The 21,407-nt window shown below is 38.7% G+C and overlaps 1 protein-coding gene across 1 annotated transcript in view; it reads left to right on the top strand.

Annotated features, from left to right (window-relative positions):
* SH2D3C (SH2 domain containing 3C) overlaps positions 1-21,407 on the top strand; it is a 503,667-nt gene that overhangs the window by 470,219 nt on the left and 12,041 nt on the right. The window contains exon 10 of the mRNA XM_044058698.1: positions 3,108-3,219. Coding sequence (XP_043914633.1) covers positions 3,108-3,219 — 112 coding nt within the window. The remainder of the gene's footprint in view (positions 1-3,107; positions 3,220-21,407) is intronic.

The raw sequence follows: 21,407 nt of genomic DNA, 5'->3' as shown, positions 1-21,407 counted from the left end.
ACAACAATGTAGTTCCTCATACTTGGTCCTAATCCTAATGCCTCTCAATGTAGCTTTCATATCGATCAGTTGTGAGGGACTTAGTTAAAGGCTTTTCTGATCTCCTGGTAAACCATTTGTACCAGTTCTCCCCACCCATATTCTCTTGTAACCCAATCCTAAAACTGATGAGATTTGATTGACAGATCCTTCTGGCTCTATTGCTGCCCTCAGGAAAGCAATCAACCTTCTTCTCAGGATTCTGTTTATAACTTTACAGGCCACTGCAGTTAGGTTAATAAGCATGTAGTTCCTTGAAGTATTCCACCCCCCCCCATCTTTTACAAGGGTATCACTCTTGATGCCGTCTTGTCCTCAGATGCTTCAGTACTGGACAGCGATCTGTTGGTGATCTCCATCAGGGGACTTGCCAGAATACTTGCCAACTTACAGAAGAGTCTGTGAGGTAGCCTAACTGATTCTTTGGTTTTAGCCTGCCTAAGATTAACCATTGCCCTATCTATACCCTCCATCTTTGTCCTTTTGTCTGTCTGTTGTTATCCCTACTTTGCCTACCTACCATCTACTGTGGTAGCCTCTCCTTGAATTTCTTTGTGCAGACAGAATGAAAGCCTTCATTCAGTTCCTCTCCCCCTCAAACTTCTGTGACCTTCTTCCCATCTCTGTTCAACCTGGTTAAGTCTGTCTTTCTATGTCTTATTTTTATAGAACTATGCATCATATGATTAAATTTCTGAGAAGTACACTTGTTTTCATAAAAAGTAAATTTTTTCTGTATCATTTACTTTCATACCATTTATAAAAGTCCTAAAGTAGCAACAAAAATCAGTGCAAAACAAAACACACTGGCCACAAGCTAACAACAGAATATAAGTATTTTCAAACAAAACACAGTGGCCATGAGATAAAGGAATATAAGTGGCTATACGCTATCCATTTTCATGTTGTGTGATACATTGGTCCCCCACCTCCCCATGGAGTCACCTTAAAGTTATTGATCAAATTAATTCTTCTCATAGGCATATTTGTACTGCCACTGGCATCAAAACACCTGATGCATGATCTAAGTAGACCCACTATCTTCCTTGAGGGACAGAAGGTAAATTGATGTTAGCTCTCACTTAGAAGCCATGAAACTATAGCAATTTATAATGAACAATAAAGAAATAAATGTAGTCTTAAAAAAGTCATAAAATACATTTTACAGTAAAGGCCTTGCTCCCCTGCTCCCACAGTATGGGAAACTGTGGTCCCCTCACATGCCTACTTTCTATATATACTTACACCAAAGTCACAGTTTGCAATAACTGAAAGTGTTGTTTATTTTGTTATACTTAATTTGCAACCTGGGAGATAGTATATGCAAGTGAGGGACAGTTGTGGGGGCATAGCTCCCACAAAACATTGAGAACTCATAAAATGATTTGTACAATTATTTATTTTTATCATGGTGTCTCACTAGCCCAAGTTTATTTTCAGCAGAGGTCCAGACGAATCTTCAGACTTTTTATTTATTTAACATTTTGTTAACTGGAAAAGTCCGACTTGGAATGAAGCCAATTTTCAGCAGAGGCCCGGGGACTTACAGTAATAGAAAACAATAAACAGTGCACTTAGTACCTCAAAGGACCTTATGTTGTTTTCAGAGACAAGTAAATGATGTTTAACATGTCAGAGAAATTAGAAGCTAAGGAAAGTTGGGTGAACTAACAAATGCAGGAAAAATATTAGCAATATAGAAGCACCAAGTCACAAGTGTTAGTAAAGCAATTTACAAACATATTTTAAGTACTGAGATTAAAGACTAATAAAAGCAATAGATCTTTTAGCTGATGGATCTTGTAGCTGTAGCACTGCGATAGCTTAACCATATGTGAAGTACAAGCCAGCATTCTGCAGAAGACCTCCTACTAGGAGACATATCGTCTGCAGTAGCAGTGCCTCTTTTCTATAAACCATTCAGCTGTTAAATGTTTGAATACCGTTTCTCAGACTGCAGTGCACACTCTTTTACGGTAATGAATTCCACAATGGCTCTAAATAATGAACTCTTAATAGCAGGGGTGAACAGAATGCTTTTGTGATATTTAGAACCTTCTGGCACAAAGGTTACATCATTTCAGACATGAGAAAAAATCAGTGAAGAATATATTTGCACACAGATACCTGACTGAGTACATTTTACAAGAAATCTACAGTCACATAGAACTGCTATATTTTTTACATAAAGCCAATACCGCACAAAGAATATCCACACTGAGTCAATGCACATTTGAAAATGTATTTCTTGCTCAGTTCCAAGGCAGATAATGCCCCTAACCTTCCTTTATAGGTTTTTATACAGGCCTTCGCAGCAGCTGCTGCTGACGTTTTCTCAGTGTTTCCCTCTAATCACACATTTATAATTTGCTTAACCGTATTATAGCTTAACAATTTGATTTGTTTTTGTGTCATGCTCCTTTCTGTTACTGCTGCTACGATTGTCCTCATCTTCTTCGTCCCTCTCTAGCAGTCACCTTACCTCTCTTCTCCAGTCTTTCCACTCAGAAAGCAAAATTCTGGAGCAGAGGAGGCCAGTGAGTTGAGCAGGGCCTGCAAGAGATGAAGATTTTTGTGTTGTAATTGGGTCCTTTTGTCATTGTCTTCCCTTTTCTGCTCAAAATGGTGTTAAAGAGTTTGCAAGGATAAAGCTGCATGTGGCAGTAGGTTACTCTGGTCCTGGAACTACGTGTCACAGCTGTGTGTGGTCCTCAAGGTGGCCCATGGACATCATATTCATTTATCATGCAGTCCCAGTAAACACAGTAGCCACTCGGACATTTAGTTGTTTCCTTTTCTTTCCCTTCGTTTGCCCCACAACCAAATCTCTCTACTTTTAAGCTCTAAATAAAGCCAAAATACATTAATTACAGACATTATGTTTGTTGTTGTACCAACTGTGCTGTTACACATCTAAATAGGATTTATTTTTGGAAAAACATTGGCATAAAGGACAGAATTCAAATGATAATATTGAGTGTCACTGCTTGGAAATACTTATAGTAAAAGTTATATACTAGAAGATACAGACAATAGATTCTCAGACAAGTGGTGTCTTTTTCTTTCAGATATCCAGGTTAGAACAGACATGGACAATTCTGCGACAGCGACATACAGAAGGGGCAGTCCTTTATGAGAAGACCCTAAAGCCATTTTTGAAAAACATGAATGAAGGAAAAGGTAAATAAGATGCTTGGGTGAAAGTTGATTTTGTCTTGTGGAACTACTTTAATTAAGTGTTTACTTTAATTTCATTAATTTAACAGCTTGATAAGCCAGCAGATGTAAGTACCTGTTTCCATGGAACAGAAGAAAAGCACTATCTAATTAAATGTTTTTTTCAGAGTAATATGTTATTAGTGAGATAACAAAATGAATCAAACACCCAACTTCAAGATTAAATTTATTTTCAGTTCATAGATTTAACTGTGCTAGACTGCTAAACTGGGAAAAATAAATTCACTGTATTTAAATGCAACATTCATATATCCTGCTACTGTCTGTAAGGCACCCTTCTGGCAATATTTTAGCCAAAGTAGTTTTGTGTCTCTAAGATTCTTAATCTCTGCAACGTGGGCCAAGAAGGTCTTCAGACATCTTATGCCAGGAACAGTTGGATCTTACCTTCTCCCCTGCCAGCATTCTGCTACTGCTTTACAATCAATAAATGCTAATTAAGGACATCCATTTTTTGAAAATTTTCTAGACATTTTTCATGTCCCACAGTCAACATTCTCCTGTATCATTGCCACCCAGCTTTTGTGTCCCCTTATTTTATAAGGTTACGTTTTTTTTTCATCAACTTGGCCCCTAACAGCTTAAGGGGTATGATAGCAGTATAGTGCTATCATGCCTTGACAATGCCTATTCTGAGACATCAGATGACCTTCAACCTTGCCAATGGAAGAAGTGTAGTCATGTTGATGAAGCCTAGGTGTGGGTAGTATGTGCCAGCTTCTAGGATTACTGTACATAAACCGTAAACTGTTACAGGTGCATACCCTACAAACCATTGACCATGCATATGTCTGCAGTCATGTATCCCAGGTCAGTGGCTCCCAAAAGGAGAGATCAAGCCTAGAACTGGGTTTGCTGATAACCAGGGCAGTTATCATGCAGCATAACCACAAACTAAACTTCTATATTAAAGCTGTTTAATTGGTGGCCCAAGTAATTTTTCATTTGCCTTTTACAAGTGATGTCTAAGCATTTTCAATGAGGTCCAAGATGATGCACACTTAAACAAGCATACTTTTCAGGAGATAATTTCTGTGACAGGTAAACTCCAGGGATGGTAGACACAATAATTTATTTTTCATGCCCATAAACTGGTATTTAATGCAGTTACACATGGAATAAACTTGTAGATGTCACAGTCAGCATTACAAATTCATTCATTCATTCAGTAACTTTATTCATACATCTCTTGCAAGTTAAATCACTGACAAAAAAAATCTGTGAAGAATGAAGTTAGTGAGTGAAAGACAAGCTGTTAATAAATGCATGTCTGCACCAATATTCATTCACTGAATTCATTCATAAAGTGCTTACTATGTGCAGCCTTTATGACTAAAATTATTGAATGAATGAAAATGCAGACATGCTCAGTCATTGTTATAAAGCCATTCATTCACTGACTTCATTCACAAAATAAAGCAAACATGACAACTCCAATCAGAAAAGTACTGCAATGGTAAATGTTGCTTTCTAGAAATATTTTAAAGTTCTGTGATACTTCTGTAATTGTAATGCACAGCATCAGAACCACTTACAATATACACATACAACATTTTAAAACAAAAAATATCTTATTGAAACAACACATATAATACAAATGTATGAAAAGTTAAATATGAATATATTACAGTGAAACTTCTTGAAAATAAACCTTATTAAAACATTAAAACACTAAGTTGACCCTTCATATAGTAAATATAATAAAACATATGATCTAAGTATTTAATTGTCCAAAATTAATGCGGACTTTATTGATATACTTTCATTAATACCCAAATATAGTTGCCACCATAGCTCTCTATATAACAAATAGTTTTTTATATCTCCTCCTCTAGGATTGTTTCTAACAGACTCCAGTATGGCAAATTTCACCCAACTCTTGAATGTGTTTGCTAAGGGCATTTTTCATATCTAATCATAAGTGGGAATAAATTCTCTGACGAGTTGTCGCTCTGTCTTCCCCACATAGAAACAATTACACAATTGACAGATTGCTATATACACTAGCATCGACCTACAATTGCCACTATGCTATGACCTACATTATTTAAAACTATACTACTAGTCTCAAGTATGTAGGTACATTGTTTACAAGTACCACATTTGGAGGAGTGATTGTCTAACAATTTGTGGATTTAAGATTCCTACCCATCTTATAAATAAATCTGGGTTCAAAGCCTAATGTATCTACCATACCCTGGTTAGTAATTAAAATGTGCCAATGCTTGTGTATAATTTTCATTATGTTGGAACTAAATAGACCATATTCTATAACGCACACAATTGGTGACTAGCCTTTCTTATGCCTCAAATTGTCTACTGTCATATTGATACTGAATCAGTTACAGGTACTAATGTGGTAGAAATCTTGTTGGCTTCCTTCAATACATATTCAGCTGTATCATCCAAAATTTTTGAGGTATATAAAAGAGCCTTAATATAATTTATTTCATTTACAACATCTTGATGTTCAGAAGTCATCCTAATGGCTTTAATACATTGTCCTTTGAAGATGTTCTTCCTCATGTTGGGTGGATGGAAACTATTATAGTCCAAGTAGGAGTTGGTAAAAGTGTGTTTTCTGTAAATAGAAGATTTAAACCTACCATTTTCCAAGGATATGTTTTGTAGCAGTAAACTTCAAATAGTTGCTACTATCATTTAGATGTGACATAAAAGAATCAAACAATTATATGATGATAAAAGGTACTGTTAAACACACATTTCTCCCAGTCAAGCATTTACCAGATTAGCCCCATGGCTACACCTCTGGCTTGCTTGAAGATTTCCCCAAAAAAAAATAGTTGTTTGTCTATAACTATACTCAAAGCTTCTAGTCCTTCTTCCAAGGAATGCAGCTGAACAAATCTACCAATAGTCCTTCTTCCCAAGGAATGCAGCTGAAACACCAATAGAACAAAATATTAGCTGGTCCTGCTGAATAGTCATTAACCATATGACTCAACTTATTGTAAATGAATTATAACCCTAACAGATGGATCCAAAGAAAGATCATTCATAAGACAGATTGTCTTTTGTTCAAAATATTTCTTTCTTCTAAATGTACATTCTTTCAAATATAGAAACAATATATCAAACATTAAAGCTAGATTTAATTTTCTAGTATATTTCTTAATGTCTAATAGTGTATCAACAACACGAAATCTGGGTGTAGGTATAAATTTTAACCCTTTGGAAAGCAGACTAAAATGTGCTATTTCCAATTGTACATTACTATAATTGAAGATTTTGAATTTTTTATACTCATGAATGACCTCATCCACTACAGCTATACTGTCTTCACAATAAGTACTGACAGCCTGCTGTGTAGCATCAATAACAGAATGTACTATTTCATTCTCCAGTTCCCTCTTTTCCTCCAATTGACTTTGTTCCTGTAAGTAAATTGCTTAAAATAGAGCTTCTCCCATTGATTAAAGTTAAGATCATGTGTAATAGTATTATCTAAATCTTCAATAATTTTACACAATTTGATATCATTATGTTTAAGCAGAAGCTTCATAAATCCCACGCCAAAAGAATCAAATAGTGTATTAAATTCTGTTTCTACATCTACATCAATATCAATACCCAATGGGTATTTAAAAAATCTTAATCCCATTGGTACAATTTTGATGGATATACAGTAATTCAAATATGCGTTATCAAGTTTAATGGCATTAATACTGTTTAGTTTTTTACCCAACAGATAAATCAAATCTCTCAAAGTCCCTTTAACAGCATGACGTGTAGTTTGGGCTTTCCCATCTGCAATATGATCAAATTTACAGTCATTACTAGTAAAATCCTGTAAAGGTTTGGACTTGTTTTATCTGCTGTGTTGTCAAACAGCTGATAGTTACAAAAGAAGAATCATTTACTGTATTATTAACAGTACCTTGACATATCATTGGAAACTTGTGCATAGGTACGTAAAGGGAGTAGTTTTTTTCGTCGCATCACTATCCAGACAGCCTTCATTGTCATAATTCCCAAGTGAAATCAGGACCGACAGTCCTAATAAATTCAAGGGTCTGCTACTCCAGCTAGATCGATAGCACAACTAGCAGTAGGCCGACAGGCCTGTCGATTGGGAATATCCAAAGAAGAAGAAGACAGGAAATCAAAATCTTTCCCTTTGGTGACTCACTACATGCCGGTAACTGTTGCTGAGTGTTAACAGAAGTTTGTAGTTTTACTACCAGATATCTTACGCTGTTATCGGCTGACAGTTTATGGAAGAAACCTCCGTGTTTTAATGTTTTAATAAGGTTTATTTTCAAGAAGTTTCACTGTAATACATTCATATTTAACTTTTCATACATTTGTATTATATGTGTTGTTTCAATAAGATATTCTTTGTTTTAAAATGTTTGTATGCCTTTAAACTCAGTACATCCTGTTTTTTTGGCGCCAATTTTGGTTTTTAAGGAAGTATGTGTATATTGTAAGTGGTTCTGATGAAGAACCATTAAACGTTGGAGTTTTATCATTTTGCAGTTCTGTGGATCTGTGCTGTTTGTACTGGGAGCTACAGCAGTAGCTTGGTGGTTCCTGCACGCTTTTCAGTTGTTGCCATGTCTATTGCTCACAGTCCAATCAGCGATGATTGTAAGGAGATTTGTCGGAGGTTTCTTGGAGGTAGAAAAAAGATATCTGGTAGTAAAACTACCGACAGGAAACTTCTGTTAACAAAGTTTAGTGGTGTAGCTACGGGTGATTTCCTGTCTTCTTTTCTGATATGACTGTCGGCCTACTGCTAGTTGTGCTATCGACTACCTGTATGACAATGAAGCTGTACGGATAGGGTACGCGAATCAAAACTACTCAGCCTTTACGCATCCTATACAAGTTTCCAATGAGAAGAGAGTATGTCAAGGTACTGTTAATAGTCCAAACCTTTACAGGATTTTATTAGTAATGACTGTAAATTTGATCATATTGCAGATGGGAAAGCCCAAACTACACGCCATGTGTTTTAAGGGACTTTGAGAGATTGATTTATTCTGTTGGGTAAAAACTAAACAGTATTAATGCCATTAAAGTAATGATAAGAAAGACACCTATGCAGGGCACAAAAAAAACCGTGTGGAACGTTGGCCTAAGAAAATACTGAACGAAGACAGTATAGCTGTAGTGGATGAAAATTCAAAATCTTCAATTATAGTAATGTACAATTTGTTGATACACTATTAGACATTAAGAAATATACTAGAAAATTAAATCTAGCTTTAATGTTTGATAACAGCAACACTAATGTATCTAAAGTTGACAGACCCTTAAAGATAAACAACCCTATTGTTTCTATATTTGAAAGAAAGGTTATGAACGAGGTATATGCTCTTAAAAAATGTACATTTAGAAGAAAGAAATATTTTGAACAAAAAGACAATCTGTCTCATGATTGAAAATTATGAATGATCTTTCTTTGGATCCATCTGTTAGGTTATGAAGCCCGACAAAGGCGGTGCATCATCTTTTTTTGATGCCACCATATAGTGCCTCAATATACAACATTCTTCATGAGTCTGGCCATCATAGAATTACTAGAGATGTTTTTGATTTTATGAAGGTGGACAACCCTGTTTTAGCCACAATAGTAGGCATTCCCAAAGTTCATAAAGACCACTTGAATCCCCCACACGCCTATAATATCGTGGTAATAGATCATACTCTGAAATTCATTTACAATAAGTTGAGTCATATGGTTAAAGATTCATATTTGTTCAGCTGCATTCCTTGGGAAGAAGGACTAAATATTCAGAGTTGAGTTGGGACAAGATTTCCTTACTGGTAGACCTCATGAGTATAGTTATAGAGAACAACTTCATATTTTTGAGGGGGAAATCTTCAAATCTGGTAATGCTTGATTGGGAGGAGAAAGTGTTTAACAGTACTTTTATCATCATATTGCCTACTATTCCTTTATGTCACATCTAAATGATAGTAGCAAATGGTAGGTTTAAATCTTCTATTTACAGAAAACACACGATGACTTCTGAACATCAAGATGTTGTAAATGAAATAAATTATATGAAGGCTCTTTTAAAGATAGGATATACCTCAAAAATTTTGGATGATACAGCTGAATATGTATTGAAGGAAAGGGGTAAGAAATACACCCTTTATTAGGAGCCAACAAGATTTCTACCACATTAGTACCTGTAACTGATTCAGTATCCAATATGACAGTAGACAATTTGAAGTCACCAATTGTGTGCGTATAGAATATGGTCTATTTAGTTCCAACATAATGAAAATTATACACAAGCATTGGCACATTTTAATTACTAACCAGGGTATGGTAGATACATTAGGCTTTGAACCCAGATTTATTTATAAGATGGGTGCAAATTGTTAGACAATCACTCCTCCAAATGTGGTACTTGTAAACAATGTACCTACATACTTGAGACTAGTAGTATAGTTTTAAATAATGTTGTGGGGAAGACAGAACGACAAACCGCGCCCAGAGAATTTATTCCACTTATACTGCATAAACACATTCAAGAGTTGCTGGGTGCACTTTAAATTTGCCATACTGGAGTCTGTTAGAAACAATCCTAGAGGAGGAGCTATAAAAAACTATTTGTTATATAGAGAGCTATGGTGGCAACTATATTTGGACGCCACAACCCCACCAGGTATTAATGAAAGTATATCAATAAAGTCCTTTGGACAATTAAATACTTAGATCATATGTTTTATTATATTTACTATATGAAGGGTCAACTTAGTGTTTTAATGTTTTAATAAGGTTTATTTTCAAGAAGTTTCACTGTAATATATTCATATTTAACTTTTCATACATTTGTATTATATGTGTTGTTTCAATAAGATATTCTTTGTTTTAAAATGTTTGTATGCCTTTGAACTCAGTATATCCTGTTTTTTTTGGTTTTAAGGAAGTATGTGTATATTGTAAGTGGTTCTGATGAAGCTCTTTGTTGTAGAGAGAGCGCTTAAACCATTAAACGCTGGAGTTGCAGTTCTGTGGATCTGTGCTGTTTGTACTGGGGTAATTGTAATGCAGAATGTCCTAGCTCCAGTCAGGCCCCTCCCTTCCTCTCCAACTTCAGTATCTCAAAATAGAGCTTGTTGCAGGCAGAGTAGTGTTATGTAGATCACAATCAGTCTTCCATCCGTTTATTAATTCAGCAACAATACTGATCTCCATGGACATCTGAACTATCTCTTGCTTTATATCACAACTCCACTGCCACAGCACTGATAACTATGTTACTATCTATATGTGTGTCCTGTGTTTGTAATAGTTTATATTATGTATCTCTTTCTAGAAAGTGCAGTTCAGAATGTCTCACTTCCACTCTGACTTCCCCCTCTCCTAGTGTAACAGCTTCAGTCAGACAAGTACAGTCTGCGTATTTCAGAACAGTTTATTATCACAGAAAAGTGCTAGGGTGGTGTTCTGCCTGACAAGACACAAAGCACAGTGTGACAGCTCAGGTCAGAAAAGTACCACAGTGACAAGTACTACTTTCTAGAATTATTCTGAAATATTAACTGTTGCAGAATTGTGCAGTGCAGCATGTCACAACCTTATTAAGAACCTCCAAACATCAGATTTTTCAGACTAGGCATTGTTTGGGTATAATACAATTAACAACCTGTACTCCCCAACGGGGTACTTAGCTTTGAAAAGAAGAATGTCTTCGGTATGAAGCACCAAAAATAACAGGAGTCAGCCGAACGGCACTTGCAAACTGCTTCCACCGCGCGGCAAGATAGACTGGAGAACATGGCTTCGGCTGGGAGCTTTGTACCCCTGGTGCACTGACCTCAAGGAGGGTGAGTCCACAGCTGACGCTGGACCCAGATTTTGGGATTCTGGCCGACCGAGGGCTGCCTGCCGGCAGGAAGAACCCTACAGTGATGACTGCAACAGTGAAACACAATGAACATCAGTTTATTATCACAGAAAAGTGCTAGGGTACTACTTTCTAGAATTATTTTGAAATATTAACTGTTGCAGTATTGTACAGTGCAGCATGTCACAACCCTATTAAGAACCTCCAAACATCAGATTTCTCAGACTAGGCATTGTTTGGGTATAATAGTAATATACAATTAACAACCTGTACTCAAATATTTTTTTTTAAATTGGGTAATATGGTATCAAAAGTTGCCTATTATAAGAGAAAGACCTGATTTTGCATGTCCCTCTTGACATCTGGAAAAAAATGAATACAAATTGATTAAATAACAGAAAATTCCAAGTTACTGTTTCACCTTTATTAAAGATTTTTTTTGCAGGCTGCACTAACCCCCCCACACACACACACACACACACTTTCCCACTACTTGTAAATATCATGTCTGAGGTGACTGTACCTTGGATTAATGGGAATGTTGTGGTAATGCAGTTTCTTAGTGTAGTGTACAAGTTTCCTTTAAAAGATTGACTTTTCAGAAAGTTGAGCTTCACATGGTTGAGACCATATGATCGACTTTCCAAAAAATATTTCAGTGGAGATTGCTGTACAATGGGGATTGGGGAATTTACCCTTTTTTCCAATGTAGTGCTATCTCAGAGTTAGTATATATAATTTAAAGGGGGTATGGCTCCCCTGCAAAAAAACACAGATTTTACTGGTCATTTGGTTTTCAACCTTATGGAATGTTGATCATATAGTCTTGACTATGTGAAGTTCGTTCTTTCTCTATCTGTCTTTCTGTATGTATGTATACATATATATATATATATATATATATATATATATATATATATATATATATATATATATATATATATATATATATATATATATATATATATATATATATATGCATACACCTCTTAATTTGCACTTTAATTACTGTTATTCTGTGTATTGTAATTTGTGTGAGGGCATTCTCATGCACAGATAGCTAGGTAGCACTTTATATTGCTTAGTAAGTTAACAAAGCACTGACTGACAGTTAATGCTGTATAAAAAGAAGTAGCCAGGAGGGTTCATCTGAAGAGCAGTAAAAGAGAATACCCTAGATGTGTGAAGATGCCAGCCAAGTTGTGGCAAGATATGGAGTTATAGATGGCAAGGTAACTGCAATACAGAGATGAATTAAGAACTGGTTGATGCCTAAAGCCATGGGCTTTTAAATACAGCCTGCTTGTCAGAAGATACTGAATAAATCCTTGTGTACAATTTATATAATATGCTGTTTTTCACTCTGTTTAGATTTATTTTTTTTGTTTCAGATGGAGTAATAAAAATATTTTATATGCTTCCAGTCCTCTTTGATCAGGAAAATATGTGGTCCTCAGTCGATCCAATTTGTCATAATCCGGACCTCACCTAACTCTTATAAAGTGAAATATTTAGAAGTAATTTTTAACCCATCACCCTCCTCTGAAGTCCAAATAAAGTAAAAGAAATGTAAGCAGCTGTTAGGTGTTCTCCACAGGGTTGTATTCAATGTTATGTAGACTTTAAATGCTAAGATTGTATCTGTGCTAATGCACTCCAGATTATTTTATGGTTGCACCATTTGTACCGATTTAACAACCTATCCCCACATAAAAGTTAGAACAGACTTATCACAAATGTGTAGTAGTTGTATTTGGTTCAGCACCTCAGACTAACCACTTTTCTTACTGTCCCTATGATGGCCATTTTTCAGACACAAACTAGAATACTGTCTTTTAAACAATGACTGTCACTTTCTGTTTCTAAAGTTTTGTCACTTTCCCATTACTTTGCAGAGAGGTTTGAAAGCCCTTGAAAGGTCAAATGACAACATTCTTATCAGGGTAATGAGAAACAAAAATTCAAAATTCACATAGTGAAGCCTTCTTTAGGAACTTCATAAGCTCTAGATGGAATGGAAATTCCTATCTTCAGATATAACAAAATTAGTATATTTGGCTTACGTCCAGCCTCTGGGTTTTGGATGGAGCCCCACCAATTTTCCTTTTGAAAAGCAGCACTCATAGGTTCATAGGAAGGTACTAGGCTATTGGCCCTAGGGCCTATACAAGCCTAGCCAAAAAAGTACCCTGGCTTTCGCCACCCAAGAAAATTATTTTCCTGTGCCCCTGTCAATTAGAACCACAGAAGTGATCCCTGGGGTGAATTTCCTATTACCCATCCAATCATCAAGATTTTTCTTGAAGAGTGCTAATGAGGAGCTCTGTTTGACATAGGTAGGTAGTCTGTTCCAGAGTATGGGAAGTCTCTGGGACAGGAATCTATCCCTCCAGCATGTTCTGTTTATTGTGGTGACAAGGTTTAGGTCCCTAGAGCATGTAGTTCGGAGGGACTGGGATTTCTTTAAGTGGAGCATGTCCAACAGCTCTGGGTTTGACATAGCTTTGTATGTTAGGCAGAGATCACCTCTGAGTAGGCGATATGCAAAGGAGTAAAGCTGGAGTTTTTTGAGACGGTCTGCGTAAGGCATCTGTTTGAGGCCAGTAATCCTCTTTGTGAGGTATTTTTGCAGCCTTTCCAGTTGTTGTAGATGTCTTGTGAGGTACATACCAAAAGGGGCATTGTACTCTATAATGGGTCTAATGAGTGATGAGTGGAGGGGAACAATGACCTCTTTTTTTTCTGGATGAGAAACCTTTTGTGATGAGGTGTGCCATGTAGAAGGATTTCCTGACCACTGTGGCGATGTGATTATCAAAGGAGAGACTACTGTTCACCTGTGTCCCAAGGTCTCTTATCACACTTTTGGTGTTAAGTAGACTTCCGCCTATGTGTTAGTTCACGGGTACAGAGTTTTTACCAAAGGGGATGACAATGCACTTTTTGACATTGAGCTTGAGACCATGGCTTTTACACCAGGCATCTGTCTGGGTGAGACCCTTTTTTAGGATGCCCACATCGTTAGGAGTTTCGATTATGGCTCCTAGTTTGCAGTCATCTGTGAATTTAGTTAGCTAAAGACCTTCTATGTTAGCCTGTACTTCAGAGAAGTAGATACCAAACAGGAGAGGACCCAGGACTGAACCCTGTGGTACTCCACTTGTCACTGGTCTGAAGTCTGATTTGGAGTCTGCTACTTTCACAGTGTGGGTTCTGTCAGTAAGCCAGTTGGCAACCCATCTTGTGACATAGGGATTTATACCTAGTTTAGTGAGTTTATCTGTAATTCCAGAGTGGGGGATGGTCATCTGCCTTTAATAAAGAACCCACCCATTTAGAAGAATCAAGCATGTCAAGACTTCTTTATTCTTTCGTTTAGCATTTCACAAAATACTAATGATCCTTCCTCCAACAGCAGTAAGGCAGAGAAAACCAGGGGAAACAATGAGGAGAACACATACAATAAAAGCAAGAAACAGTTCAACGCCTGGAAAGAAAATTAAATGAGGCTCCTTCAGACACCCAGTGGCTGCACATAAGTCAAATCTACTGTTTTTGTTTTTTCTACCTGTAAACTACCAAGAGGTAGGCATGCTCTAGCCGAGACCACCAACACCAACAAGAGCAAGGACCACACTGAACTGCGCCACTGAGAGTATTTACCTTCAGATGTGAAGAATATGAGAAACATTTATACCTGATATGGCTACTGTTCATATCTAGTCCAATGTGACCTTAAACAGAAGTTGTATAGCCTTTGCATTGTTGTCTTGCTTCTAATATACTGCTTATCTTAGCTCACATCAGCTGAGTGTGTGTTGTAATATAGTTGATTGTCTTCTATATGAATAATGCCTCTTTATTAACAAAAGTTAACTTTTGCTAATCGTTCTTTATATTTTACTCTGAGTGCCTTACCTGTAAGCCTTTAGTACTTTTCGGTACAGAAATATCAGTTTGCTTTATAAATATCTATTACCTTTTACTTGTAAATGGAGTTTCTCTGTACAAAAAAGACAAATTGCTTTGTAAATTATTATTCAGCATCAGGATAAACTGTACCCCTAAAAGTGAGCAAGTACCTATTTATACCTTACACCTCCTTATTCCTCCTTCTTCACTTACTTCCTTACTTCTATCAATATGTTCTTCGTGTTTCACTGTTGCAGTCTGCAGTCATCACATTTGGGTTATCTGCTTACAGTAGCCCTCAGTCGGCCTAATTATCAAAATCTTGGATCCTGCGTCGGTTGCTGTTTTATCTTCCGTGACGTCAGGAAGTCAGGGGTATAAAGCATGCAGCCAATGCCATTACATCAGTTTTTCTTGCCATGTGGTGCCCGAAGCAGAAGCAGTTTGCAAGTGCTGGTCTGGCGACTCCTGAAATTTTCGTTTTTGAGTTTCAGAACTGAAGTATTCAACTAAAGCTAAGTACCCCATTGGGGAAACTTTTTCTTGCTCTAAACTGATGTCAGTAAAAGTCAGTAATTGTATTTCTTGTGGAAAGCAAATACCTCATAAAGATTTTCATTCGTACTGTATTCCTTGCCTAGGCCCTGACCACAACGTACCTCTCTGTCGGTTTTGTGCCTTATTTAAGCAACAAACTATTCGTCATCGGTATATTTACGCTTCTAAATATTTTGGTACTCAGTTCAATTATCCAGATATGTCTTCAGTCAGCCATCCGATTACCGACATTCTGAAAAAACGCAAAGATAAGGACAGAGACAGGCCACCTAGGTCCAAAATTGCTGACAACGCTTCTCCTAAGCCAGTCACCAGTTCACCGGTCTTCAGTGAGCCACTTTCACAACCCCTGATACCCGCTACGTCTACTGAGACCCATTCAGAGTCCAATATGCTGTGAGATGCTTCAACTGTGGAACCTGCGGATGTCTCTACCTTGGATGGGTCTGGAGTCGCTGTGCAGCCACTGGCTTCTGAGGGTGTATTCAGGCCTACTGACTTGCATATTAAACCAACGCCATCTTCTTCTTCAAGGCCTAAACCTCGAACCATGCCTAGAAAACTGACACCCAGACCACATGGTCAGGGCTCTATGCCTAAAAAACAAATGATAAGAATGGCTGAAGACCTTATTACTTTAATCAGGGGAAGCCAACCTTCCCCCGTAAGAGACCTAGGACTGAATTTGCTTATGATACTTCTGACCAGGATTCTGAAATGTCTGTTTCCTCTGATGACCAGGATTTACCCTTATCTACCTATGAGGATTCTGATGCAGAGAACTCTATTCCCTCTGCTCCCCCCCTCCCCCGAAGAATTTCTCTTTTGGTAAAACCTTGCATACTCTTAGGGAGCATTTTCATTGGGAATGCCAGGATTTCTCTAATTCTAAAAAGAGGCTTATTGATTTCTTACTCCTGCCCCAGCACAGGCCTTTAGCTATCCCTCCTGTACTAGACATTGTTGATGATGCCTTTTCGGAATCTAGCTTGGCCCCTGACTCTTTACCTCCTGCTCCCAGAAAACCTGATAGATATTACAGGGTTCCTGAGTCTCACAAGTTCCTTTTTAAAAATCCTACTGTGGATCCTGAGATCATTTCACAGGGACCCAAGGGCATTAAGGCTACTACTGCTAAGAATCCTACCCCTTCTGATAGAGACTCCAGGGCATTGGATAGATGGGGTAAGAAGGTATACAATTCTGCAACCTTGGCCATCAGGGCCTTAAACTGCCAGTTTCATATGTTAAAGTATCAGCAGCATATTATTGGACTGCTTAAACAGAAAATTATGTTGATTCCTGATTGTGCTGCAAATAAGGATTTACAGGATTTAATGCATTCTGCTGAACAGATTAGAAAACATACTTTGCAATGTGGTTTTGTTTCACTAGAGGCATCTTGAAGGGCTGCTGTCACTGGGTCTGTACTTAGAAGGCATGCTTGGTTTAAGGGGCAATCCTTGCCAGATCATGTTAAAGCTAAATTGCTGGATGCTCCCTTAAATCAGGAGAGCCTGTTTGGCAACAAAGCGGAAGAAGTTCTTAAAAAGATGGAGGAAAAAGCTAAATCTATGCAAATTGTTAAAGATTTCCTAAATGTACAGCCTCCAAGATTTAGTAGGCATTGGCCCTCTAAGAATTGGTCCTTTCTTGCCTCTTCCAGGCCTTCTCAGTCCAAACCCAGAACCAACAGAACACCCAGGCTTCAGTCCCAGGGTACGCACAGGACTAAGCAGTGGGGGGCTCCCACTTCCAAATCAGGGAGTAGTAAGACTCCCCCTATGGTAAACGGTCTCAATGACAACTTTAAAACTTCCAAGCACTTCTCAACTGACTGCTCCTTTATGGGGAAAGATTGCTCTGCAGGCAAAAAACTGGGAACTCATTACACAGGACAAATGGGCTTTAAATATAGTTTCCCAAGGATACAGATTTCACTTCCACACGTTACCAACCCCAAATGGTTGGTCAGATCTACCCGCAAATCAGTGGGCAGAGGCTCAAAAGCTGGTACTCTCTCTTTTAAGCATAAAGGCTATTAAAACTGTACCAGAAGAGGAAAAGGGACAAGGTTTTTACTCAAGACTTTTCCTGGTACCCAGAAAAGACAACTCAGGGCATTCTATACTGGACCTTTCTATCCTAAACACCTTTTTGGTGATTCCAAAATTCAAGATGTTAACTCTTCACCAGTTGCTTCCTATGCTAGGCAAAGATGCCTGGGTCGCAACACTGGATTTAAAGGAATCCTACCTGCACATCGCAATCAGGGAATCTTGCAGAAGATACCTACACTTCATAGCAGGCTACATGCACTATCAGTTCTCTGCACTGCCCTTTGGCTTATCTACTGCGCCCAGGGTATTCACAAAGTACCTAGCTCCAGTTATTGCATTTTGCAGGCAAAGAAATATTCAAATATATCCGTACCTGGATGATTGTCTAATTCAGGCAGAAAGCCAGGACTTACTTTTGAGTCATCTGGCATTTGTACAAAAGGTGTTAACTTGTCTGGGGTACACCATAAACAAAAAGAAATCACATCTGGTACCCTGTCAGCAAATTTTATTCCTGGGAGTAAGCTTGAACACAACTTCCCAGATGGCTTTCCTCATGCCAGAGAAACAAATTAATTTGACAACTTACTTCAAACTAGTGGCCACAAAAATCCTGCTATCTGCAAGGGAAATACTGCAAGCCTTGGGGTTCATGGCCTCCTGCATTCTACTAATTCCATATGCAAGACTGCATATGAGGAAACTACAATTGTATCTAAAAAGCCTATGGAGTCAACATTCTCAGAATCTGGAAGCAATAATTCCTATCATACCTTGCCTACGGTTTAATTCCTTTGGTGGGCAGAGGCCTGCCACCAGAACAAGGGACTACCATTCACTCTACCCCCTGCCACCCAAACCCTAACAACAGATGCATCAGACTATGCATGGGGGGCTCACCTGGCAGGGAAGTGCATTCAGGGCAATAGGAACCCAAGTCAAATGCACCTGCATATCAATCAAAAAGAAATGTTAGCTGTACAGAATGCTCTGACAGCCTTCAAGGACCACATTCTTCCAGGACAATTAATGGTAAAGACAGACAACACCACTGTTATGTGATACATAAACAAGCAGGGGGGTACCCATTCTTACTCTCTCTGCAGACTAGCCATGGCTCTGTGGAACACAGCCTTGAGCTACCAAGTGCATCTGCAGGCTCAATTCCTGCCAGGAAAACTAAATACACTGGCAGATGAACTAAGCAGAAATCTCATGGACCCACACAAGTGGAAACTGGAACCAAAGACTTTCAACATGTTGATAAACAAATGGGGGAGCCCAGATATAGACCTGTTTTCCTCCCCCCAGAACTACCAATTGGACAAATTCTGCACAAGGACTCCCCACAAACAAGCTTGGAAAGTGGATGCTCTGTCCTTCAGCTGGAAAAATCTATCAGTTTATGCCTTTCCTCCTCTGCCTCTCCTCTCCAAAGTACTACTAAAGATCAAACAGGACAAACCAAGGATGATACTGATTGCATCAGACTGGCCACACCAACAGTGGTACCCCCTCTTGTGCAGTGTGTCACTGCTAGCCCCATGGCATCTACCTCAGACACCTACCCTGCTGTCTTAGCAGGATAGCCAGATTCTGCTCCCTCAGCTTCAAACCCTGAACATGGTAGTCTGGCTAATTACCTAATCTCTCCTTTATCATCCCTCAGTACACAAGTGTTGGATGTCATTTTGGAGGCAAGGAGGCCTAGTACTAGAAAATCTTATGCTGAAAAATGGAAAAGATTCTGTGCCTGGAACCAGACACTAGGGATGGCCACAGCAGCACCCAATTTACCTCAGATTCTTCAGTGCGTAACTGAGATGCTTCACAAGGGCCTTTCCTTTTCCTCCATTAAAATTCACACCTCAGCCATTTCAGCTCATTACAACACAGAACCACCCCCCTCTTTTCTCACCCACTGCTTAAGCAGTTCCTCAGAGGGGCCAAAAACTTAAGACCGCCCAGGAAAGCCCCAACTCCAGCCTGGGACCTTAACTTTATGTTGGAAAAACTCACTCTTCCTCCTTTTGAGCCAGCTGCAAGTGCAGAGTTAAAATTCCTTTCTTGGAAAACAGCTTTCCTTTTGGCAATCACTTCAGCAAGAAGGGTATCCGAATTACAGGCCCTTATGGCAGTGGAGCCTTTCATCATCCTTCATGTGAACAAGGTGGTATCCATTGTGGCTCTTAATCAATCCATTCATTTGCCAACCTTCTTTTCTAATCCACAGAACAAAGGGGAACGGTTACTGCACTCCTTAGATGTGCACAGACAACTTAGATTGTACTTGGACAGGACTAAACCTCAAAGGAAATCTGAACAACTGCTGGTGGCATTTGCTGCAGGGGCAGAGGGGAAGGCTATTTCAAAGCAAAGCATTTCTAAATGGATAGGCCATTGCATTCTTTTCTGCTAAAAGCACTGTGGAAAACCTATCCCACAGGGGATTAGACCCCATTCAACCAGGGCTGCATTTACCTCTACAGCCTTTCTCAGAGGTGTCCCTACCAGAGACATCCTAGAAGCTGCTACCTGGAGTTCTGTACATATTTTCACCAAGCATTACCATTTGCCAATGTTCTCTAAATCCAGAGCTGGCTTTGCCACTGCAGTCTTGCAGGGCCTTATAGCTGGTCCTAATGCTATCTAAATTCCTCCTCCCATCCTTAGCTTTGGGAATCTACCCAAATGTGATGACTGCAACAGTGAAACATGAAGAACATAGTACAGTTGTGTACACTTACCATAAATGTAGATGTTTGAGTGTATTCACTGTTGCAGTCCTGATTACCCTCCCTCCAGCCCCCTGACTTATTTTGGCTATACCTTACTCTCCTGTACTATGCGTAAAATCTTTTTGGTGTATTTGCTTTTTTGTTGGAGGTATAACCTTGTGTGTGTGTGTGTGTGTGTGTGTGTGTGTGTGTGTGTGTGTGTGTGTGTGTGTGTGTGTATATACATAGATATATATATATATATATATATATATATATATATATATATATAAAATTGCTTCCCACTGGGGGGCACCTGACATCTGGGGCAAGAAAGGCTGATGTAATGGCATCGGCTGCATGCTTTATACCCCTGTCTACCTGACATCACGGAAGATGAGACAGCAACTGATGCAGGACCCAAGACTTTGATAATCAGGCCGACTGAGGGCTACAATAAGCAGATAACCCAAATGTGATGACTGCAACAGTGAATACACTCGAACATCTACATTTATCGTAAGTGTACACAACTGTACTTTCTCTCCCCCTGGCGTTCTCACTAAATATACCATAAGCATGCTTTTCTCTCACTTCATATTGCAATTCCTGTTTGTATTATACTACCCTATCTTTAATTTCTGTATAAACTGGCTAAAAGTTCTCTAAATATAAAGTCATTGTCCTATAACGTGTATCTATTCTCAATTCTTCTTCTTTTAGCTTTTCCCAGTTAGGGGTCACCACAGTGGATCATCTATCTGCTCATGATTGGCAGTGGAGTTTTTTACAGTGTTGAGTTGCCAGCCTAGCACCCAACCTTCCACAGAAGGCACACACTCACACCTAGGGCCAACTTAGAGTGTCCAGTCCACCTACAGCATGTCTTTGGGATGTGGGAGGAAACCGGAACACCCGGAGGAAACCCACGTGACCACAGGGAGGACATGCAGACTTATACAGAAGGCACCCCAGCCAAGGATCAAACTGGAGAACCTCTTGCTGTGAGGCAGCAATGCTAACTGCTGCACCACCATGGCCGCCCAAGCATCTTT

The sequence above is a fragment of the Protopterus annectens genome, chromosome 16.part0 (genome assembly GCF_019279795.1).
Source record: "Protopterus annectens isolate FY-2018-M chromosome 16.part0, PAN1.0, whole genome shotgun sequence".
Taxonomy (NCBI): Eukaryota; Metazoa; Chordata; order Ceratodontiformes; family Protopteridae; genus Protopterus; species Protopterus annectens.
The sequence above is the reverse complement of the archived record's forward strand: the minus strand, read 5'-3'. Positions and strand labels throughout refer to the sequence as shown.